Source organism: Dromiciops gliroides, chromosome 2 (assembly GCF_019393635.1).
Source record: "Dromiciops gliroides isolate mDroGli1 chromosome 2, mDroGli1.pri, whole genome shotgun sequence".
Taxonomy (NCBI): domain Eukaryota; kingdom Metazoa; phylum Chordata; class Mammalia; order Microbiotheria; family Microbiotheriidae; genus Dromiciops; species Dromiciops gliroides.
This window is the reverse complement of record NC_057862.1, coordinates 443,030,976-443,055,995: the sequence shown is the minus strand read 5'-3', so window position 1 is coordinate 443,055,995 and position 25,020 is coordinate 443,030,976. Positions and strand designations below refer to the sequence as shown.

The 25,020-nt window shown below is 39.7% G+C and overlaps 2 protein-coding genes across 4 annotated transcripts in view; one reads left to right on the top strand and one right to left on the bottom strand.

Annotated features, from left to right (window-relative positions):
- Positions 1–2,932: 2,932 nt before the first annotated feature.
- Positions 2,933–15,796, bottom strand: PSMA7 (proteasome 20S subunit alpha 7). Of its 2 annotated transcripts, none has more exons than XM_043985082.1 (7): positions 15,699–15,796; positions 10,773–10,899; positions 8,523–8,647; positions 7,568–7,690; positions 5,244–5,363; positions 4,538–4,600; positions 2,933–3,384 (listed from the first exon to the last, which is right to left on the bottom strand). In XM_043985082.1, the coding sequence occupies exons 1-7, from the start codon at positions 15,702–15,704 to the stop codon at positions 3,292–3,294; spliced, it is 657 nt and encodes a 218-aa protein (XP_043841017.1). In that variant the 5' UTR covers positions 15,705–15,796; the 3' UTR covers positions 2,933–3,291. The 2 variants fall into 2 exon arrangements, with proteins under 2 accessions (XP_043841017.1, XP_043841015.1); XM_043985080.1 differs by lacking the exon at positions 15,699–15,796 and adding an exon at positions 15,371–15,692.
- A 302-nt stretch (positions 15,797–16,098) lies between these two features.
- The window catches only part of SS18L1 (SS18L1 subunit of BAF chromatin remodeling complex), a 53,556-nt gene continuing 44,634 nt past the window's right edge, over positions 16,099–25,020 (top strand). For both annotated transcript variants that reach the window (XM_043984460.1, XM_043984459.1), the window contains exon 1: positions 16,099–16,252. In XM_043984460.1, coding sequence (XP_043840395.1) covers positions 16,184–16,252 — 69 coding nt within the window. In that variant the 5' untranslated portion in view covers positions 16,099–16,183. The remainder of the gene's footprint in view (positions 16,253–25,020) is intronic.

The following is a 25,020-nucleotide window of genomic DNA, read 5'->3' as shown; positions in this document are numbered from 1 at the left end:
AATTCTGTCCCTCTTGCTACAAACTAAGATTTTTCAAGAGTTAAGTTAAAATTCAACCAAAAATGAGGCTTAGTTTCCTATTTATACTCCCTCTTTACCTAGTAGCATAGGTAACAAACCTTTATGGTTGAGGTAATTTCCTTTTTTTGAGGTATTTACTTTGACAGTGGTCTTTTGTGACTTGCCCAGGGTCACACAGCTAGGAAGTATCAAGTGTCTGAGGTAAAATTTGAACTCAGGAAATCCTGAATCCAGGGTCAGTGCTACCTAGCTGCCCCAACAGTGGTCTTTTAACTCTTAGGGAACTAATTACCTCCCTAAATATCCCATTCTATTTTAGTGATTAGCAACTTTTCCCTCATGTTAAGGCAAAGTATGTCACACTTTGTCTTTTACCCATTGCTCCACTATGGGCCTCGTGGAACCAAGAACAAACTTTTCCCGTGATAACTCTAAATTAGGGCATACTTGCAGAGTGATATCTACCTCCGTTTTCCTCATCCCTTTTATTCTTTTCAATGTGATTTTAAAATACTTGGTAACAAGCATTTTTGTCCACTCGATCCCTCAAAACAAAATCCCTGGTAACAAATAGGCATAGTTGAGTAAAATGGATGCCCAAATTGGCCATGTCCAAAAGTGACTCAATTCTGCATCGTGGCCATCACGTGTTAGGTGGACAACATCATGTCCCCTTCCTTCTTAAGGTTCCATGGTATATGTATGAAGTAAACTAAATTTGGGGTCAGCTAGATTCAAATCCAAGTTCTGCCATCTATTACTTGTGCGGCTTTGAGTAAGCCACTTTTCTTCTCCTGGCCCCAGGATTCCACATCTGTAAAATGAGGGGTTTTGATATTATCTTAAAGTCCTTTCTACTTTTAAATTCCATAAGGCTTAGCAATCCCTAGTTGTTTGGGTTAAAAAAACAAAACAAAACAAACACTTAATAGCCATAGTTTCAAGTTCCCTTCTCACACTGCTCCCACTCCAGGAGTAAAAACAGTATTCCAGACAAGGCCTAACAGCCTGTTTGAGTGAAGCCTGTTCATTCTGTACATTACACAATGTGCAACATTAAGGAAGCCTAAGCTGACTAGCTGCTTCTGCTGTCACAGTCACAGTTGTTTGCAATCTTCACCCCCAGGGCTTTTTCCGCATTAAATTTTATCTCAATAGCTCCATTTTTTTTTTTTTTTAGTGAGGCAATTGGGGTTAAGTGACTTGCCCAGGGTCACACAGCTAGTAAGTGTTAAGTGTCTGAGGCCAGGTTTGAACTCAGGTACTCCTGACTCCAAGGCCAGTGCTCTATCCACTGCGCCATCTAGCTGCCCCTTAATAGCTCCATTTTATTTTTTAAGCTTCCTAGTACACAAGCAAATCACTAACCTGAGATCTCTTAACTAGTCCCACTACTGAGATACAAAGTTCAAGCCTCTCAAAATTCTGGCTTTAAGGAAATAGTGAAGCAACTACTAGAACAGGAAGGCAACTCTGGACTTGGGCCTCCTTCTGTTGATTGGCTTCAAGAAGCCAACACTAGAAACCTAGTTGGACAGTTAAGCCCCAAGGTAAAGTACCTGACTGTTGGGCCTCACCAGGGGTCAATAAAATAACACATTATGTTAAAACCAGATAATCTTAGTATGATATAAAAATATTAGCTGTATTCCCTAGATATTATTGTGGAGGTGTTAGTTACTGCATAATTAGCATAGACCTGAAGCTATAAAGAACTAGACATGCTGTCTTCCCATTCCCATGGAACCGGGATACCCTTGTTAACTATTTTCTTAAAGATAGACCTCTGATCCTTCACTTACTCTAGAAGATCTCAATGAGGCGGCCAACAAAAACTCTAATTTGACAATTTGAATCTGTTTATTTGGTACTGTATCAAAACCAATGAAATCATGTAAATCACATTTCTAGACTTTTTTGAGGTGGGTTTTTAAAATTCTCCCTTCTGGGCTTTAAAAAAAAAATAACCGCTACATATTCTCTTTCAACCAAACATCACTGATTAGTAGGAAGATTTGGCTAAGCCTAATACTAATTTTCACGATGAACATCCTTGGTAATGAAATTACTACAAGTTGTAATTCTGTAGTAGTACTTAGGACTAACTGAATACAAATTCTGTAATAATTGACTTAATTTTTGATGCCTAATGGGCACTACTTTTCTCCAGTGCGGTCTAAATGTATTTAAGCTGGACAGCTTCTCACCTGTGACTAATTTTGGCTGTACCTATGTTGTGCAATCCAGCTATCAACTCTAACAATGAATAATTTGCTTGAGAAAGTGAGCCAAATTTGGGATATATTTAAGGTGGTGAGCAGTGGTAAAAGACTTAAAATTATTTTTTTCCTAAATGAGGAGTAGGGTGGGTGGGAGGGAAAGAAGCTAAGAACCCTTCAAAAGCAACTTAATGGATGAGAAAGGGGTAACAGATGAGCATTTTGGAAAAAGGACTCCAAATCTCCATGGGAGGACTAGAGAAGTGAACGAATGTGCCCTGGGGCTCAGAGAATATAAAACACTAGAATCATGCTCACTTGGTTCATTAGCCTCTGTTCTTTGCAAGATGCCTAACTGGAAACTCCTAGTTACCTTTAATAAGATGGGAGAAAACTGACAAGAATAGTTTTGAGGAATAGAAAGAAACAATCCAATAATATATAAAATGGAACATCTTCCAATAAGTATGTTCTCAATAAATTGGTCTGTTTTCTAATAAAGTGGTACCTATTCAAAGTAAGATTCATTGTTGAAAATGCATTGTTTTAAATGCTCAAAAATGGTAATTCTCTTAAGATTGCCCCTGGTGCTTCTGACATTCAAAGCAAGGAAGCTTTTTAACTGCTGTCCATGACTGCCCCCGCCCCCATGTTGTTCCACCCAAATGGGGACACATGAAGAACAGGTGGGATAATCTCAATGAAAATTTAATTTCAAGTTTGACTACTAGGCTAAGATTCGAAAAGTGCTAAAGAAGAGAACTGCTTAAATTTGATCTAGTATAAAGTCTGTCAAATTAATGGAAACTGCACCCAGATGTACAATTGCAGAGGTGGTAAAAATTGCATTTTTGTAAACACCTTTTTTATAGATACAAATAATAAACACTGTTTAGGGGGGAAAAGGGCTTAAAAAATACATAGGTTTATTGTAGGTCACTCAGAGGTACAATATGAATAAATGGACTGGAGCTGCCTACTTGTCATTTGTAGAATCACCATGATTTGAATGGATTAAAAACAAATAGCTAAAGCAACTGAATTTCATTCATCATGATGTTTTCTTTTGTTTCTTCTTTTCATTTTCTTCTTTTTCTTTTTCAATTTCAGCCACATACTTTTCAATTTCTTCAGGATTTAGAATCTAACAAAAGAAAGATTCCATTCATAATTATCAGCCTACTGAGTTCCTGAGTCCTAAGCCTTAGCCAGAAATCCCTTCCCACTATTCTCCATGGTGAAAACTATCAGACTCAAGCCAAATTAGAACATTTGTTCCCCTTTTTTGGAAATGGAAAACTGAGATCCTATGTTGCCCCTATTGTTGTTGATTTTGAAAGACAGAGATTTAAACTCTCAGCCTGTCCCCTTAGAAATAAACTAAATCGGGGCAGCTAGGTGGCGCACTGGATAGAGCACCGGCCCTGGAGTCAGGAGGACCTGAGTTAAAATCCAGCCTCAGACACGACACTAGCTGTGTGACCCTGGGCAAGTCACTTACCCAATTGCCTCACCAAAGAAAAAAGAAAGAAAGAAAGAAACTAAATCGGGGGAAATATTTTACATCATAGCTAAGATCATCAGATATAAACATTAAAGCCCAGACAGGTTAAGTAACTTGACTAAGGTCACAGAGATAGTAACAAAGCCTAGATTCAGACCTATATACACTAACTCCAAATATACTAACACTCTTCATGGTACCACCATGCCATACCCAACTAGCAAATATTCTTATGTTCTTGACAGCAATCAAATATTTTATGGTCATAGTATATTATGAAATTATCCACATTTCCTGACTACTTTTTTTTTTTTAAGTGAGGCAATTGGGGTTAAGTGACTTGCCCAGGGTCACACAGCTAGTATAAGTGTTAAGTGTCTGAGGCCGGATTTGAACTCAGGTACTCCTGACTCCAGGGCCGGTGCTCTATCCACTTCGCCACCTAGCTGCCCCTACTTATTACTTTTTAATTAAATCTGTGGAAGTCTCTGCCCAGCCCCAATAAAGCACTGCTGAGTAGGCAAAATTTCTTTTTCAGGCTTTTGTGGTCCCTCCCCCCCCCCCCAGCCATTTTGTGAAAGCAACTGGCATAGACAAGAACAGTCCATCTGTTTAGCCAACTAAGTAAACACAATGCCCAGAGGGAGGACTAACAAAGCCAAACGGACAAGGGAAAAAAAATCCACTTTAAAGCTAGGCAGCAACAACTTTTTAAATACTTCTAGGTCTTGGGGTTAGTAAGCAGAAGATTCTAAATGGATCATGGAAGAAAGAAGAAAACCATGGCATTTACCTTAAGAGGCTGATCTCTTCTCATGACAGCTAGTTCAATGTTTTTGCCCCCTGACTGAACCACCTGTAACAGGAATGGAAAGAATAGGGAACAAAGAACAAGAAAAGAGCGTAAGGACATTTTTGCTCCTGCCCACCTTCACAAACCCAAATCCTCACTTGTGTTCTCTTCATAAGAGCCTACATAATGCTTATTTAATATATGTGGGTGTTTTGGGGTTTTTTTAAGTGTATTTGAACTAAACACGTATTACCAAAACCCAAAGCAGGAGTTAGATGGATAACCAAAATGTTAATGCTTTCCAAAACATTGCTTAAATGTGTTTTGACTTCCTATACTAGACAATAAAAACTGACTAATACGGAATAAGTTTTTCCTACTCTTTCTTTTTCTGCTAGATGATAATTAACAAGAAAATGCTTCCCCAAAAGCAATAGCAGAAAGGCTGAGAAGGAAGTGTAAAGTTTCAAAAAGGAAATATTAATCCCAGCACCAATGGAGAATTGTCTATACTACATGTAAGATAGTAGAAAAGTATGTACAATCAAAGAATGGAATGTCAGTCTCATCCCTACAAATGCTCATATGATTGGTAGCTAACTATTAAATGATTTTTCTCCTGGGCTTAAAAGGAAGAATGGAATATGGGAGGCTAGTTTTCTGAAAAAAGTTAGAACAAAGAGAAACATTTCACTGTCAAACTCACTTCCAGAAGGGCCTTGATAACAAGTTTGATGGTCAAATCATCAGTTTCAATGGCTTCATCAGTATAGTTCTTCTCCAAAAATTCTCGGACTGACTTGGCTCCTCTACCAATAGCATTAGCCTGAAAGAGACACATCTCATTCACCATACTGAAATCAAATACAAAATCAAAGAATGAATAAAATAGCCAGTAAACACACCCAAAGTACAACTGGCTAAGGTTATGATCCTCATGTTCATCCTTGTGTGAATGAATCAGTTTCAGGGATACTTATTTGTACAGCAGGTGCAATAAATGGAAAACCACAATAGACTAGAAGTGAATAGATCTGTATTATTACTGTGTCATACAGGTGAAATCATTTGGTCACTAGCCTGGTTTCTTCATCTGTAGCTAATAAGCCACTAAACCACATTATCTCACAAAGACAACAAAACCCAGATCAAAACCGCTGGTTAACTTTATATTAACTTAAAGAGCACAAACTTGTTGAAAACGATTTCATGTTATCAGTCAACCTCACTCTTTAACTGTTTCATTTTGCTGTTTTCAGGGATGGTGTGCTGTGGGGAATTCAACTGGGCGTATAGTGGGGGTTTTAATTTTACTAATTGTCTAGCAGATTTCCTAACCTAACCTAAAATGAAATGTGAATTATGTTCTTGTGAGTTACAAAAGAAGCAAAGCAAAAATGCCAATGCAATTACACTCACTGGAGGTCTTCATATACAGAAACATTGTGTTGTTGAGCCCTTAGAAATAATCTAGTTTAATAGTGTCAAACTCAGGGCTACTACACTGTACCTCAGGATGCCTGCAAAGCTGCATACTGACTTATAAACCCACATATTAAGATCCTCTTGTATTTTTGTTTTGTTAAATATTTCTCAGTAACATTTTAAATCTGTTTTGGTCTGCATTTGGATCTAGGTCTTACCCCTGCCCTCCAACTCTTATTTTTACAAATAAGGAAACTAAGGCCCACCAAAGAATTCACAGAGAAAATTAGTGGCAAAGCTGTGACTCAAATTTAGATGTGATTCAGTCCAGGACTCTTTCTGATAATAGTCAATAAACGTTAAGTACCTACTATGTGCCCAAACTTTGCTAATAAGCCACTAAACCACATTATCTCACAAAGACAACAAAACCCAGATCAAAACCGCTGGTTAACTTTATATTAACTTAAAGAGCACAAACTTGTTGAAAACGATTTCATGTTATCAGTCAACCTCACTCTTTAACTGTTTCATTTTGCTGTTTTCAGGGATGGTGTGCTGTGGGGAATTCAACTGGGCGTACAGTGGGGGTTTTAATTTTACTAATGCAATTTTAAACATCTATGGCAAGCACTTCTAAAAAAGGAAGATTACATTTATGCTTATAAAAAAAAACGATTTAATATCAAATGAGTAAGAAAATACAAGACATCATTCTACCTTACAAATGACTATAATAAAAGCTAACATTTTAACTTTTCTAAGTAAAGTCACAGGGGCTAAAGATGTATTTCATTCTACCTGTCAAATGTACCAGACAGATAAAGAAGTGAGCAACATACATCAGGGGAAGAGTTTTGGAGAAATGGTTTTTCCACTCTAACCCAATCAATATTTTATGAAGCAACTGTTAACTTGTAGCAAAATCTGTTAACAGTGAAGGAACTTATAATAAAGGGCAACCACATGCCAGCACTTCCAGAATAACCTCCAACATTAGGAATCTCTTCAAGACCTGAAATTCTAACTTTTCCTGCAAATAATTGTTTAAACATTTAAACAGAAAGTTAGAGTTTTCTCTTGCCCAGAATGCAGTAACGCAGGTCTGTTATTGAAAAACAAGAAGAAATGAAATAGTAAAATCTTTACTTTATCTTCCTAGGTTTACTACTTTGTACTACTTTTGCCCTAAGTAACTCAGGGCAAGACACTCACCCTCTCTTTGCCAGTTTCCTCAGCTAGAAGATGAGAGTGTTGAATAGACTATCGCCTAAGCTCCCTTCCAGCTCTAAATCTGCCATAGGATCATATGAGCATTAATACAATGTTAACCGCATCACAGGAAACTACACTTTTTTTCACAAGTTTCACAGCCACATCCTTAAAAGTACTTTGGGCATACCATCCAGGTAGGTAGTTTTCATAATACAGGGAATAAAGTTAATGATAATTATGATAAAGTAGATCATTTTAGTTTTTAATCATTTACTGGTTCAGAAATGAAGGGACGACAGTTTAACATAGCACTGAGGAAAAAAGATATAATGGTTCTGATGAGGCTTGCAGGACGCTATACTGTATCTTTCCTTTCAGCTGATCACTCACCTTCCATGCATGGTATGTGCCAGAGGGGTCTGTCTGGTAAAGTCTGGGAGTTCCATCAAAGTCAAAGCCCACAATAAGAGCAGAGATGCCAAAAGGTCTTCGCCCATTACTCTGAGTGTAACGCTGGTTAAGAGGAAAAACAAAACACATTTGCTATGCCTTCCCTTCATCCCAAAATATATTTAACATAAAAGAACCCAACAAAGACCAGAAAGGGGGGAAAAAAAGAACCTAGGGTAAAGACTGACATTTCACACTCAGGTTCAGTTTACTACAAGAAGTCTAATGAAACAATGATTTTATGAATTGTCAAGGTCATCAGCAATAAGATGACAAACTGATTTGCTTTAGCTCTTATTCTTCCGTTTATTCATCTTTCAACTTCACTATAGTACATGGATTCCTATTAAAAAGACAAATCAGTTATCACAGTCACCCAAAAACTCAAGGTGATGGAATTTTAAAACTAATTTTCTATAATGACAATTGCGAAAAAGACTCTTGTGTAGAAGAAATAAACTTTAAGGACCAATCATATTTTGCTAAGAAGGTAAACAGGTTTCAAAGTTCCTGATTACCTCTGACTGGTAAAGCATCTGCATTAAGGTCATAAAAAAACATTTTTTCTTTCAGAAAAACTGGTTAAGTCTAGGAGTCAAAAAAAAAAAACAACCACATGACATTTTACCTACTTGTAAATGATTAGAATAAAAGTTTAAAATTTTACCTTTTCTAAGGCCAAAGATCAGAGGGTCCTTCAAGACCCTCTACACAAAAAGCAAATGAACTAGATATGTACATTAGAAAAGAAATGTTACACCTTTGTAACAAAAGGGCAAGAAAAAACCAGTAAACACTTCGTTTTCCTTTACAAATTAGTATAATCTGTGTTCAATATCCCCACACAAAGTGATTACTGAAGAAAACATTTTCAGTATAAAACTTGGAAACAAACCTGCTTCAGACTAGCGATGTAACGGGTTATATATTCCACTGTGACAGGATCCTCCACAGTGAGCCGATGACTCTGGCACTCCACACGAGCTCTATTTATAACTATTCTAGCATCAGCAGTGAGCCCTACAATCAGCAGAATGACTTTTTAGTTTGACCCGAATTTTTCATTTGGCTCAATAACAAGAAAATGGTTTTAGTTTTCACCTTTGTTTCAGTTTAATCTTTTGCAAAATTTAACGATTCCCTGTTATCCTGGTCCCAAACTAGTGCTGCTCAAATTTTGCATCGAAGTCACACAGAACTATTGAAACCTGTGCTAATCCCATCTCCTGTCCAACTGTGGTTGAAGCCCTATATTCGGTTGTGAAAAATTTGGCAGCAGTAAAATCCTATGTATATCTATTTTATATGCCTATATGCCTGGGGTTATGTCAACATTTCTCAGGTGAAAAGTAGTGGTGAGGGGAAAAAGTTTAAGAAGCCCTGCTCTAGAGGAATGTATGCAGATTAAGAAAGCACCCAGAAAGACTGATTAGAACTCAGCTACATACAGAAGCAGAGAAGTACTGCACATTAGAGGCAGTATACCTGAGTTCACAATCGGAAACATTCTTCTTTATGGTAGTAACAGGATGGTAGTATTAAGGGTACTAAGCACTTTATAAATATTATCTTATGTGATCCTCACAACAACCCTGGGAAATGGGTACTGTTCTTATGTTACAGTTGAGGAAATTGAAGCAAACAGGTTAAGTGACTTGCCCAGTGTCACTCAGCTAATAAGTTTCTGAGTCTGGATTCTACCAATCCATCAATAAACATTTATTTATTAAGTGCCTATGGTGTGCTAGGCACTGTACCACACAAATCTGAACTCAGGTCTTCCTGATTCCAGGCTTAGGGCCTATCCATTGTGCCACCCAGCTGCCTGTAACTGAAACCTGTTCAGTTGTGTCCAATTTTGCATAACTTCATTTGGAGTTTTCTTGGAAGAGATACTGGAGTGATCTGCTATTTCCTTTTGCAGCTCATTTTACATGTGAGGAAACTAAGGCAGAGTTTGGAAGATGAGTCTTCCTGCCTCCAGACCCAGTACTCTACCACTGTGCCATCTAGCTGCCTGCTTCTAATAATAATGACGCTAAAAAATGACGATAGTTTATGATGCTTTAAGGTTTACAAAGCACAAAATCATTAACTCATTTTATCCTTATAACTACCTTGGGAGGTAGATACTATCATTATCCCCATTTTAGAGGGAGACACTGAAGCACAGATTGGTTAAGAGACTTACCCATGGTCATCTAGCTACTAAGTGTTTTGAGATAGGTTTCAAACTCAGGCTCTAAGTACAATACTCTATCCACTGTGCAACTTAACCTAAAATCACACTTTGGTGCATCATGTCATACTTTAATGTACTCTATGGGTTTTCTAATTAAAGTAACCCTGTTGTGAATCAAACAATCCCAATCTAATTTCTATTTTGTGTATATTTGGATTCTTATCCATTATCTTTGTTTAAAGTAAGTTAAAACAAGCTCTATCACTAAGATGAAATCTAAATTCTCCCAATACGCATGCTCTGGAAAGACTGACCTGTTTAAGTAGTTTGATGACATAGTGGCCAAAAAAAGTGATTATTAAAAAGCTGAAAATAAAAGGCAAGGTACAGCATCCCTATATTGAGAGATGATCTCCATTTAGTACAAAGGAAACAGTTCTGCTTATGTATCAGTAAGGAAGGCAGCAGCTTTAGCTACTTATTAGACTGTGAACTCCTTTTGTATTCTACAGCACTTAACACAGGGCCTGCTATATAACAAGTGCATAATAAATGTTTACTAAGAATGAAAGCCACACTCTAATTAAAATATTGGCAAGATCTCCCCCTAACCTCTCCCTTCAGACCCACAGCTAGGTTTCTTTAGACATGTTATTTTACACAATGAGCAAATTTGCTTGTCCTACTGAAACAAGTCATCCCCAATTTAACCACTAAGCCTTCTTTTAAAAAATACAGGAACAGGGGCAGCTAGGTGGCGCAGTGTATCCACCAGCACTGGAGCACCAGCCCTGGAGTCAGGAGGACCTGAATTCAAATCCGGTCTCAGACACTTGACACTTACTAGCTGTGTGACTCTGGGCAAGTCACTTAACCCCAATTGCCTCCCCCCCAAAAAACAAAACAAAACCAAACAAGGAACACCACAGAACAAGAAAGTTTACTGTCTCATAAAAGCCATACCTGCAAATGCCATGCAGACATTGTCATCCAATGCACAGATCTTCCGCACAGTCCTTTCATCTTGTAGTTTGGCCACTGATTTCTTCTCTACACCAAGAACAACAATATCTTTTCCTCGTACACCAACCTTCAATAAATTTAACAAGTTTGATAAAAATGGTACCAGGTTTTATCATGTCTAATGCACATCTAAGGCTCAGATATCAACAAAGGGCATCCCTCAGATGGCTGCCCTCCACAAATACATCTGCAAGGCTCTCACTACTTTATTACCCCGTTGGCTATTTAGCTTCTTTCCCCAGCTTAGGCAAATGCAATATCTGCCACCAAGGTTGGCAATATTTGTTATATATGGTCTATTTGGGTTTTATTGTTGTTATTATTCTTTTTATTTACAAGTTGTAATTGTTTACATTATTTTTCTAGTTCCACTTACTTTACTTGGCATTGGTTTATGTGTCTTCCTATGCCTTGCTGTATCCTTCATATCCATTATTTCATATAACACAGTTTATTCTATTATATTAATATACCATCATTTATTTGGCTGCTCCCGAATCAATGTGCATTTGTTTGTTTCCAGTTCTTTGATACTACAAAACGTGTTGCTATAGATATTTTGGAGAATATTAGACCTTTCTATCTTTCACCTCCTAGGGGTATGTGTCTAGCACTGGAGTCAAAGGGCATGGACAATTTAGACGCTTTCTTCACATAACTCCAAATTTCATTACAGACTTTTTACACCAATTAACAGCTATACCAACTATAAATGAGTATGCCCATCTTTCTATAACCCTTCCAAAACTGAATATTCCCATCTTTTGTTATCTTTGCCAGTTTTTTGGGTGTAAGGTGAAACTTTAATTCTTTTGATTTGTATTTCTCTTTACAGTGATTTGAAGCAATCTTTTATACAGTTAAGTTTGCAATTCTTTTAAGAACTGCTTGTTCATCTTCTTTGAGAACTTATCCACTGAAAAACTGTTTTTGCTGTTATATATCTATGTTAATTCCATATGTATCTTGGGATATCAGACTTATACCAAAGATAATTGATGCAAAGATTTTCCCCCAATTAATGACTTCTCTTAGTTGAACTGACTTTGGATAGTGAAAAAGCTTTTCAATTTCACATAATCAAAATTAATTATTTTATCTTTTGTAATCACTTCTTGTTTGTATATAACTTTTCTCCCAATTTACAACTGTAAAAGATTTTTAAAGGGTGTGATCTGTAATATTCAGGTGGCAGATCTATTTGACTCTATTATGGTCAGCTGTTGATCTACACCTAATTTGTACCAAATTTCCTTCCAATTTCTCTAGCAGCTCCTGTCACATAGTGAGTCCTCCCCACTTTACCACTACTACCACCACATGTTATAAGGTTTATCAAACACAGGGTTGTTTAATTCAACTGCTTCTCATCCAAAGGGTCTACTTGTAAAACTTTACCAAATATTGATATCTTATATACTAATGACTGGAGCCATCTAATACTTAACTTACTAAGAGATAATTTTCTAAGTTTCTTCACATTTACAATTAAAGAAAGAAATTATCCTGAGATGCCTTACCTTATTTATACTAATTCAATTTTACTCTGCATTATTTTCTCCAAGGGAGCACCCTTAAGGTAAAAAGCTCTAATAAAAACAGTCTTGATGGCTACTCTATTTTAAATATTCTTAATATTATATTCAAATAAAAGATTTTTGTTTGTTTGTTTTGTTTTGAGTAAGGCAATTTGGGTTAAGTGACTTGCCCAGGGTCACACAGCTAGTATAAGTGTTAAGTGTCTGAGGCCGGATTTGAACTCAGGTACTCCTGAATCCAGGGCCAGTGCTCTATCCACTGCGCCATCTAGCTGCCCCCAAATAAAATATTTTTAATGTCATCCCACTGAATATAACCAAATAACCAAAGTCATGAAATTTTTAAAAATCATATTTTGTGCTGCACTGCCACATCCCAATACAAACTATGATATATGATGATTTATCAGATGATTGAGTTTATTTAGGGATCAAATATTTTAACATTTGTATCAGTAAAGAGGATGATTACTGGAGTTTTTACTAACACTTCTATCAACCACTGAAAACTCTGGGAAAATTACCCCAAATCCAAAACAGAAAGACAAAATTAAAATGGGTCCATTACCCAGGTAAATACTCAGGGAAAGGCAAAATTGAGTCCTGAAAGTTTATGTTTTAGAACAATTAACTATATTTTGCACAAAGATAAGTCTCACAAGTTGAAAATATTTTCAAAATTCCTACATCTCTCCACCCTCCTCTCATGAACTAGTACAAAACCCTAGTTGATGGAGAAAAGCATCAGACATTTTGAGGAAGACAGAAAACTGCCAAGTATGTTAGAATTTATGAATCTCATCACAAAAATGGTACTAATGTAGTTATAGAACAAAATTTCAGCAGGCAAAATGAGAGACACAAAATGAATTATGGATGATAGGCCAACCTGACACTAAGCACACAGCAGTTAAAGGCTTATTAATGGCAGAAAAGTCAGACTCAGGAATGAATAAATTATTAGTCCTAAAGCCTGTTCTGGGAACTCTATTAGTGGTAATGTCTAAATGCCACTCTTTGCTTTATGCTCATCTGTATCTTTGACTATAACTGCTTTCCCTGGCAAAGGGGAAATCAGTGAATTTCAAGGGCTGTCTATCTTCTGTCCATCTAACTCACCTGCTTAATAAAAGTCACAACTACATCAGAATGTTGGTCTTGAACTGTCCACTTAATTTCTAGATTGGGTCAATGCTAGCTTCTCTCTTTGTACCATCAAGTCTCAGCAACTTCCATATAACTGTTCATTTAGAATTTAGCTTTCCCAGTCTCAAGTGCAAAAGTGAAACCAACCAAGATAGCAAATTTAGCCAATCTCAGACTGATGCTTTGGAAAAGCTGTTAACTGGCCTTTGAGAATAATGAGATGAGATAGAAGGAAAGGTGATAACCTTAATATTTCACAATCATTTTTAATCTCTTTTAATTCTCTTTCTAAAGCACAACGTAAGGCAATTACCAGCAGGTTTTTAAACAAAGTTCACTGATCCTTAAACAGGACAATTGTAGTCTAGTTATCTAAGCCAAATGACTAGGAATGACCATAAAAATGAAAACAAATTTATTTGGTCTTCTTTTCCCAATTGCTCCCAATCATTCCATTTTCAATTAGAATGCCTTGTTTTATACTTCCAACTAAAACGAATTCAAATGTCAGTGGATTTTCCTAACAAGTCAGTAGGCCACATAACTGTCTTAGTTCTTTCTTTTCCTCAACAGACCAATATGAAAAAAATTTCCCCACATTCTAAAGCAATTCCATAGTGATATTTCGAAACAGAGCTTATGAAAATCCAACCTACAACAAAACAAACTCACTGACACAAAGGAGAGGACTCAGTTACTTTGGCAAAGGAACTATGTGCATTCGAATTAAGACAGAAACAAGATACGTCTATTCCCCTTCTTAAACAGCAAGCTGCTTCAGGGTAGCAGCTGTGACTTTTCATTGTATCTTCAGTGCCAGCTTGGCTACTTACGTGTTTGTTTTTAATGAAAATAAAATTCCTCACTTATTGGGAAAAATGGAATACAGCTTCCGTTATCAACCATTAAATAATGGAATATATAGCATTACTATTCCAAAGGGGTAGAAAATCAGGTATCCCAGAACTAATTAGTTGACAAAATTACACATTTCTACTAAGTTCAAATATCATCTCTTCCTGTGCCCTTAGGGAAACCACGTATCTATTTTCTCTTTCAGTTTCCATAAATCACGTGAACTCAAAACACAAAATTTTAAACACAAAAATTTTAAAACATTAAATGAGGGAGTCACAATTAGTTTCAAAGTTCATGTAAGGAGGAAACTCCAGTTAGGTAACTCACAAAACATACACAAATGCATCGAAATGGCTTTTAAAGGTATTTCTAAGGGCAATCCTGTGTTCGTGGGATTCTTTGTCTGTGGCAATATAGTCTGGGAATACTTCCATTACAAGAATCCACTTATCAAGAGCTATCACCATATTTCGGTGGGTTTTCCCCGCTCCAGGCGAGATTCTCACGATTGGCTCAGCAACAGCCTTCGGGGTCCCCAGCCTGCTTCCTCGGAGGCCGTGCCCAGTCCACCAGCCCGGGCCTACCTCACCTGCCGCGGCCAAACACAACCCAGTTGCCCAAGTACACCCTTAATCCCCAGGACACGTGCTTTTCTCCTTCAAGAAAAATGCCATTAAAAGCTCCGGTGGCGGAGGCCCCACTACAACCGGCCTCCTTCGGCCTAGATTCCAAAAGGCTCATCCAGCCTTGGGCCTGAGGCCTGAGGCCCGGGGCCCAGTCCCGCGAGCGGCCATGTGCAACGCTGTTCCCAGACACCAGATCCCCGGGCAAGCCACCGGACTGTCGCCGAGTGCTCTAGCCCGGGCTCGGCTCACATCCGCGGCCGCCGTCCCGCTTCCCTCGCAGCGGGCAGGCCTCCCGCCCGCTCTCCCCTCCCGTCCCCTCCTCCCCCGGCCCCCGGCGTCCCTGCGGCCCGGGCCTGCTCCAGCTCCTCACCGCGGTCGAACCCTTTTTCACCGCTTCCTGAGCGTATTCCACTTGGAAGAGGTGCCCGTCCGGGGAGAAGACCGTGATGGCCCGATCGTAACTCATCTCCCTGGGGGAGGTGGGCGCCGCCGGCTCCGGAGGATGAAGGGAAGGAGGGAAAGGAGGGAGGGAGGAAGGGAAGGGGAGGAAAGGGTCGCTGGGGCCTGGCTTGGGTTGGGGTGGGGGGGGGAGTGGTAAAAAGACTACCACAGACAGTCGACAGCCAACGGCCACCAACCGCCCTCCCTGCTCTGAGCTCCCAACCTAACGCCACCCGAAGAGACACTCAAAAGCGCACACTCATCGCCAGGAGCTGCGCTGCGGCTCTCACGATTCACAGCGGCGTCTGCGCCTGGCGCCCCCGCCGAGCCCTGCTTGCCCCAGCTGGCCTCTCCGTACGCACTTGGCGTAAGGCAGCCCGAGAGCGTAAGGGGCCGTGCGCGAGCGACGGGATCTGGAACGTACTACTGACCGCCCAGAGGGAGGGGAGCACCCTGTGGCTTTGGGGCCTTCAGGAGCAGTTCTTCCACTTCTTGCTCATGGTAACGGAGATCTTACGCAGTTGAATGAACTTCATGAGTGGGATCCGTAACGTTTGTTCTTGTTGGAGGGTGAGTCTGAGCCGGAGGATGGGCGAGTCCACTTCCTTATCTCCCCTTAATGTGCCCTCCCCCACCTCCCACCCCCCCCCCATTGACTGCGGAGAATGAGAAACCTTTGGACAGGGAGAGGAGCCAGATAATAAACCCCAATGATTAAAGATTGAGACCCGCGGAGAGAAACATGTCGGTGGCCTTTGCATCTGCCCGTCCTAGAGGCAAAGGGGAGGTCACTCAGCAAACTATCCAGAAGGTAAACGCCTGAAGGGGTAGGGGGAGCACCCCCCAAACCCTCGTAGCCCGGTGGGGGTGGGGGGGACTTAATTTCGAGGTGCTAATGAATGTACAATGGCAGGGGAGAGGGAGAACTAGTGAATTTCGAGGATTGAAAAGATGGACAACTAGAGGGAGGCGGTGAAACAAAGCAAGGTGTGCGGATCGGTGCAAACCGGCAAGCCACCCTGGGAACTATTGCAACCAGTCATTGTATCCTGGCAGGGGCTTGCTGCCGGGTCCTACATCCCCATTCTTGCTGCCGAGCAACTATTGCATCCGATTATTGCAGCTGGGCAACTATTGCAGTTATATGCAAGCAGGCGTCACGCATTGCAATGGGTAATGTGAACACACGCGCGCACGCACACACGCCTCTGTGGCAGTATCTGCACGGATACAACGTTGTTGCTATTCTTGTCATTTCTTTGTGGAAAAGAAGCAGAGCTGCCTCAATCCCCCGGCAAGTTTGTTTTCGTGCTTTCCCCCCCCTTTAAACTGAGGGAATGCATTGGAAACTCAGCCTTGTAAGGCGCTGTCAGTACTGGCAGGTGTGATTAATACTGTCAGAGGCAAATGCACTCTGGGGGGGTGGAAATCCCAGGCGGGGGGTGATGCTGGTCTGGGAATGGAAAGGGGAAGTGTTAAAAAAAAATTTTTTTTTAACATTGGGCAGGTCGTAGGTTTTTTGTTCTTGTTTTTAATTTTGGGTTAGGGTTCCTCCGAGAAGCCCCGAGCGAGCAATGCAGTGCAGTTGGGAAGTTGGCCGGAGGCAAAGACGGTCGCAGCTCTTGGTTCTCTTTCTTGCGAGAGCCATGTAAACGATGCAAGGTGATGAGCGCTTCTGGTCCACCGAGCTGTTTTCCTTAAATTAGATAATGCTAGTGGGTTCACTCTCTCATCTCCCCAGGGTGTCTGGGGTTCTACAATCCGGCCGCAGCCTTTCAGCCCTTGAAGAATAGGGTTGGGGACTCTGTCAGGGAAATAAAAACCTCGCTTCCGAACCGAGACCCCAAGCTGTTTGTCAGTTATAATGGCGAATACGAAAAGGTGTCTGTGTTAAGAGAGCAGTCAGTGAGCTGCTCCTCAGACAGTCTTCTAGCCAAGGCAAGTCAACCATCTCTGCAGCCTACAGACTGCCCGAGCAACGGATCCTTCCCTGCCATTGAGCGATTGGGACCCGGAGCTAAGCAGGCTGGTAGGCTGACTGACTGACTGACTCTTCAGCTCATTTACTACCTTGAAACAGATGGGTGGACGGGTAGACAGGTGGACGGACGGATGGACGGATGGATGCAATACCTTATCATTTTTACTTGTACCTTCTTCTCGGAGTACAATCAATTCAGGTGAGTGGGTAAAATTGAACTTTACCAACCCCAACCTCATCAATTCCATAAGGTGCTGAAATACTCAGCCACCAAGACTGAGGCTGAGGAAGGGATGTGAGCATTTTAAATCTTGGAGCTTCCTGTAAAGAAAACCTCTGATAAACGTAGCACATAACCTAGTGTTTGTAAATGTGTTTGTAAATGCATTATCAATGCTTATTCCTATTTTAAATTGTTTTATTACATTCAATTTCCTACCTCCTTATTTAACAAAAACTTTTTGGTTCCAAGTTTGGCACTATTTTTTTTGAGTGGATTTAAAATGGATTCTGTCATCCTTTAAAAAAATCTTTAAAATAAAACTTATTTCTCAAAATTGCAACTTCTTATTTTTATGGTTATTTGACAGGGTTTGCAATTCAGAAAAAAGATCATTCTATTTTTGAATGTATGTTGTCAGTGTGATATTGGGGCAAAAAATTGCAAAGAAAATGTTGCTTTGTCAATGCCAGTCTTCTTTGCATCACCACAATGGAAATGGTTGGTCTTGAAACAGAATGTGTGATTCATATCTGCTTACCTGTGGGGAGAAGGGAGAACTTTACAAAGGCTAGATTTAAGTAAAAAAATATGAGTCTAAGTCTATCTAGGCTCTGCTATTTTGTGGCCTTGGGGAAGTCACTTAATTTAGTTGAATTCAACAAACAATAATAATTACTGATTATAATGGGACATAAGTTTTATAAAGAATTTTGCATACTTTTATTTTATTTGTTCCTCACACCAACCTGATGAGATAGCTACAGTATCATCTCTTCTTACAGTTTTGAGGAAATAGAGGATAAGAGAAGTTCTAGATTTTCCCAGTGGCTTCCTTTAAGTCTTAGCTAAAGTCCCACCTTCAGCAAGAAGCCTTTCCTAGCCCCTTTTAATCTTGGTACCTTCCCCCTAAGTGTATATGTATATATGTATATACATACTTACATTCTTTGTATATAGTTGTCTATGTGTCTTCCCTGTTAGATTGTGGGTTCCTTGAGAGTAGGGAATATTTCTTTTCTTTTCTTTGTATCTTCAGTGATTAGTACAATGCCTGACATGTATTAGACACCTGATAAATAATGCTTGATTGATTAACTGTGGTTACACCAGTAATTATGTGCCAGAAATGGCACTGGAATCCAAGTCTCTCCTCATTCCTAGTCCACTCTCTAGAATAATGTGCCATAGGGTGGGAGACATAGAGTTTGGTTAAGACTTGGTCTCAGTCATCATGGAGTTTACTTGACTGACTCTATGAGCTACATCAAGTTCCTCAGCTGTCAAATGGGGAGAATAATTGTCCTGATTCTCAGGGTTATTTTGTCAACTCTAAAGAGCTATAAGGATAGAAGTAGTGATAATAGAATTGATTTTTAAAAACTGAACGTGTACAATATTTCTTACTGATTTGCCTTTTAAATTCGTGGAAACATTTAGCAATCCATCAATCACATAGACTGCTGGGACATGATAAGTCATTTACCTTTCTTACACTTTTTTTTTTTTGCAGGGCAATGAGGGTTAAGTGACTTGGCCGGGGTCACACAGCTAGTTAAGTGTCAAGTGTCTGAGGCTGGATTTGAACTCAGGTCCTCCTGAATCCAAGGCCAATGCTTTATCCACTGTGCCACCTAGCTGCCCCCCCTTTCTTACACTTAATAATTTGTTTTTATACCCTAGAGCCTCAGAGGACTTAGAAAACAAGAGACTGCAGAATTTGTCAAGTTTGATTGAGAAGACCCAAAAAGTGATGTGTTTAGAATAGCATATTGCTTAAAATGTTGGGAAAGCAGCTTCTCAACAGGACTTTTGTTAGGTCTTTGAAGAATTTGATTTTGTAGGAAAGTTAAAATGTAAACACAGGCACGTATAGGAAATATGAAAGGTACCCATATCTGGCATGGCAGTTGTGATGACATCATTGAATTCCTAATTCCTAGTTGTTGTTGTTTTTAACTTCCTGAGTGTAACAATCCACCTGAATCCACCTTGAATTTCATCATACAAACCCAAGCTTTCTATTTGCACTTCGTTCACAGACCATGCTAAAATCCACCGAGTGATCTGGCCTGAAAGATCTAGACACCTAAACATATGGGTGTGGTCTGAAGGAATCAGAGACAAACTGAATTACTCTGTGGGCTTCTATTAAAACAGCACTGGTTACTACAGAAAAGAAAAAAAAAATCTGAAGTGAAGTGAAGCTACTGAATAGCCTACACTGGCTTAACTTGATATTGACAGAAATCTCTTAGCTTCCTATAGCAGAAGCATGCTACTACAACAGTGAATGAATGAATGAATGAATGAATGAATGAATGAATGAATGAATGAGTGTGTGTGTGTATGTGTGTGCTGGGGAGGGAAGCATCTTGATCTCTGGGAAGAAAGGGGATAGTGGTATACACACTTCTCTAAAAGGGTCAGGCTCAAGAATGGAAAAGTGACCTGGCATGATGAAACTGGAGGAGGAATTCACTCTCTTTAGTGGCATATTTGTTGAACACGTGCTAGGTGAGGAATTTTCTCAATTCATCCTTTATGTCCCACATGTCATCAAAATTCAAGTTCTGGCAAAGTGGCCTAAAGCAAAATTTCTAGGCCTATTAACTGGGCTTCTTTGTATCATAAGAGCCAAGTATTTAGAGCTGAAAGAAGTCTTAAAGATCATCTGGTCTCACTCCATTATTTTAGAGATTAGGAAACTGAGGTCTCCAGAGGTTAAGTTGTACCTACCAACTAGGTGAAAAGGTAGAGTAGGTAGATAGGCTGGAATCAGGAAGGCCTATGTTCAAATTTGGCCATACATATTAACCTTGTGACCTGAGGAAATCTACTGTCTGCCTCAGTTTTTGGTTTTTGGGGGGTCAGGGCAGTGGGGGTTAAGTGACTTGCCCAGGGTCACACAGCTAGTAAGTGTCAAGTGTCTGAGACTGGATTTGAACTCAGGTCCTCCTGAATCCAGGGCCGGTACTTTATCCACTGTGCCACCTAGCTGCCCTCTCAGTTTTTTAAAGCATAAAATGAGGATCATAACAGTTCCTACCTTCCAGTGTGGTAGTGAGAATCAAATGAAAGAATTTTTGTAAAGCACTTAGCTTACTGCCTGGCATATTGTAGGTGCTTAGTAAATGCTTCTTTCTTTCTCCTTCCTATAAATGGCTTGTCCAATGCCACACAAGCTGCAAGCATCAAATGAGTTATGTGATGTGAATGTAATCATTTTTTTTTTTTAGTGAGGCAATTGGGGTTAAGTGACTTGTCTAGGGTCACACAGCTAGTAAGTATTAAATGTCTGAGGCCGGATTTGAACTCAGGTACTCCTGACTCCAGGGCCGGTGCTCTATCTACTGCATCACCCAGCTGCCCCTGTAAATGTAATCTTAAAGTGGAAAATGCTATACAAATATAAGGGGGGATTATTCTCTAGTGCTTACAATATGGAGATCACTAGATGGTATAGAAGTCTTTGGAGAAATAGAAAGATAGTATATGGTTCTTGTCCTCAGGTGAGGAGAGGAAAAAAGACCTTTGTATGAGGAAAGGTAACTAACATGCCAACATATAAGAAAACCTAGATGACTGTTGCAGATCACAGAAATTAGTGTAGATGGGAACAGTCAGGGACATTTCCACGGAGGGGTGAGATTTGAGTTTGGTCTTGAAAAAAATAGGTGAAATTTAGATAGGTGAGGCAAGAGGTTCTTTAGGGAGGAGGACAGCTAGATGGTGCAGTGTATAAAGCCCCGTTCCTGGATTCAGGAGGACCTGAGTTCAAATCTGACCTCAGACACTTGACACTTACTAGCTGTGTGACCCTGAGCAAGTCACTTAATCCCCACAGCCCCCCACAAAACAATGGACTAGTCAGGACCTGAGTCTTGACACCAAAATCTTGGGGGGGCAGCTAGGTGGCACAGTGGATAAAACACCAGCCCTGGATTCGGGAGGACCTGAGTTCAAATTCAGCCTCAGACACTTGACACTTACCCTGGGCAATTCACTTAACCTTCATTGCCCTGCCAAAAAAAAAAAAAAAGAGGTTATTTAGGGGACAAGGCACAAGTACCTGGCACATTTTGGGGAGGGGGAGAAACCTTTTATTTCATTGGTATGAAAAAATCCTTTCACCAATATAGATCTGCAGTTTATCTCTAATTTATTAGTCTGACAGGTTTTGTTGTAGTAGTCTTTCCTCCAAATAAATAATAAATGTTCAGTGAATGAATGCTTTACTTTATATATATTTTGTATATTGATTGCCATGTATATAGCATGGAATACAATGGTTGATAAAAGACTGTCATGAAGAAGCTAATGGAGAGTCACATGGTGGGTATGAGAATTGCTGCACCATATAAGGAACTCCCAAGAAGAATAAGTGTAAAAAATGTCATCAAGAAATTATACTACAGGAAGAGAAGATGGGCTGGTCTCATGGTAAGGGACAGGGAGGACAAGTGGTTAGCCAGAGCACTCCAGTGCTACTTTGATAGTATCAGGGGACAGTGAAGAAATCAACCCCCCTTCCCCACATTTGGTGGATACTCAGTGTCAAAGTTAAGAGAACGTGACTACAAGTCCCACAGGACAAGGAAAGCATCAGTGGTTTGGTGTCTGTTGTTGGAGGGAACTTCCAGATCTGTGAGACCTCATCCATTTGAATTGATGCATTTCATATAGGAACTTCATTTTTGCCTTTATATTCCCAGGATTCAGAACATGCATGGTGTTAAATGTTTGTTGTTTTATTGTTGATGGAAGTGACAGAAAAATATAGATCTACATGTGAGTAAAGGAAAGGTTCCAAGTCCAAAACAGAACAAAGAATCTTTCATCCCAATTCCACCCCTCTTCTAGTTTTCCCTCATACTGAATCACCACCATCCTTCTAGTCATCTAGGTTTGCAACCTGTCCTCGTGAGTTTTTAGTGACAAAAGGAATGTAGGTGTAGCACATGGGGGCATAGTAGGAAGTTTTATGAGATTGAGAAGAACTGCATAGTCAGGCTGCATAGTGAAGTGAAGTCAGGTGGTATGGGAATCCTGAGTTGTGGAAGTTAGCAGATGGGGAACCCACCCATGTCTGGTGAGTTATTTTCTCCTCAGATGCTGGGAACATACTACAGTGCTGTGTCTTGTGTTTTGGAACTAGGAAGGTATGTTCTATATAACCAACTCTTTATTGCCCATCCCACACATTGTTAATTACAATTATTTAAGTTTAGGCTGATTGTTATACATTCCTATGCTGAGTTTATCTCATGTGGTGAAGATGGGTTATTTTTAAGTATTTGAGGAGATGGGTCATTCGATTGTCATAGCAAATATTTGTTTTTTAATTATGGGAAATAACAGTTCCACAGTTCAAGGCAATAAATACTTATTAATTTAAAGTATTTGGGGGATTTTTAATAGAATTTCACGATACTCCTTAAGATAAATTGACAATATTCTAGCATGCCACTAGTGAGATGTGGTTTCTTCAAATCATTATCTCACTCCTTGACTCTCTTTCAAAACTAAACTCTCGGGGCAGCTAGGTGGTGCAGTGGATAGAGCACCAGCCCTGGATTCAGGAGTACCTGAGTTCAAATCCAGCCTCAGACACTTAACACTTACTAGCTGTGTGACCCTGGGCAAGTCACTTAACCCCAATTGCCTCACTTAAAAAACCAAAAAAACTAAACTCTTAGAAAAAGCTGTCTATACTCATTACCAGCATTTATTCATATCTTAATTACTTCTCAACTCCTTGTATTTTAGCTTCTCAACCCACCATTTAACTGAAACTACTCTCTCCGAGGTTACTAGCAATCTCTTAATTGCTAAACTCAATGGCTTTTTCTTAGTCTTGATCTTTCTTGATCTCTCTGCAGCATTTAAGACTCCTCCTGGATTCCCTCTCTTTCCTGGATTTTCATGACACTGTTCTCTTCTGGTTCTCCTTCTACCTGTCTGACTATTCCTTCCTTTGCTGAGTTATCATATTTATTTCCCTCTGGCTTTGTGGGTCCTCGTCTCTCTCTAAACTCTCTCTTAGTGATTAAGTATCATCTCTATGCAGATAACTCCTAGCTGTGAATAGCCAGCCCTTATCTCTGCCCTAAACTCTAGTCTTGTGGCAGCTATCTGTCATATATCTCCATCTAAATAACCCTCAAATTCAATACGTTCAAAATAAAGCATCATTTTCCCCAGTACTGCCTTCCGCTACCCCATCAATCTCTCTTCTGTTTGGTATTTAAGCTTCTTCACAATCTGATTTCAATTTATGCTTCTAGACAGATTTTATTTTGCTCTCTATAACATAACCAATGTCTGAACCACACTGGGTTTTTTTTTTTTTTAAGTGAGGCAATTGGGGTTAAGTGACTTGCCCAGGGTCACACAGCTAGTAAGTGTTAAGTGTCTGAGGCTGGATTTGAACTCAGGTACTCCTGACTCCAGGGCCGGTGCTCTATCCACTGCGCCACCTAGCCACCCCCCACACTGGCTTTTTTGATGTTCCTTCTTCGGAGCCTCATCTCCTTCATCCATGCCTTCATACAAATTATTCCTCATGCTTGAAATCCTCTCTCTCCTTACCTCTGTCTCTTAGAATCTTTTGGTTTTTTTAAGGCTCAGCTCAAGTGTTGCCTCCTAAAGGAAGTCTTGACAAATTTCATCCTGTTGTTAACCTTTACCCCACATACTTCGTGTTTGTTTTGTATATGTTTTATATTTAGTTCTCTGTGTACAGGTGGCTTCCATTCAATATAATGGAAAGTCCCTAAGTTTAATTTTTCTCCAGATCTTCCCAAAACTTGGCCACCAGGCCACTTCATAAATGCTTGTGGAATTTCACTAATGTGGGCAATTTCCCACTAACAGAGATCTTAAAGCCTCTGCAACCCATCCTGGACTATTCTTGGCCATGTTTTCTTATAAATTCTCTATAGGGGAACAACCCAATTAAATTAAAGTCTTCTTTTGGTTCTTTTACTTTCTGAAGGGTACCAATGAAGCTTCACAAATACTGTCTATTTGTTGACTTCCATTTTGGATACATGGCCAACCTACTTTTTTTCAGGTAATATTAATAGTCATATTTTTTACTCTTATAGCACTTAAGCAGATATTGCCTACCAACAGTGCTGTGCTGGGCTTACACTACTTGTCACTGAGTAAGTAGGCGGGAGTGTCATGAGATTTAAGACAGTTTCTATTCCCCAAGGAGTTTACAATTTGATTATGTGCAATAGGACATTTTGCTTTTTAAAGTATTTTTCTTCTTTTGATTATTTTCATAACAGTTTCTAAAATGGCATGGCAGGAATTCTTATTATCACTTCACAGATGAGGAAAGTTCAGTGCTTTGCTCAAGTATCAGAGT

What these genes read in the sequence shown, in the direction of transcription:
- PSMA7 (XM_043985080.1), bottom strand. Translation starts at nt 15,466, where the DNA reads ATGAGTTACGATCGGGCCATCACGGTCTTCTCCCCGGACGGGCACCTC. An exon ending in TGTCTGCATGGCATTTGCAG is followed by an intron (nt 8,648 to 10,772) that starts GTATGGCTTTTA and finishes TGCTGATTGTAG; the next exon opens with GGCTCACTGCTGATGCTAGA. An exon ending in GCACATACCATGCATGGAAG is followed by an intron (nt 5,364 to 7,567) that starts GTGAGTGATCAG and finishes TGTCTCTTTCAG; the next exon opens with GCTAATGCTATTGGTAGAGG.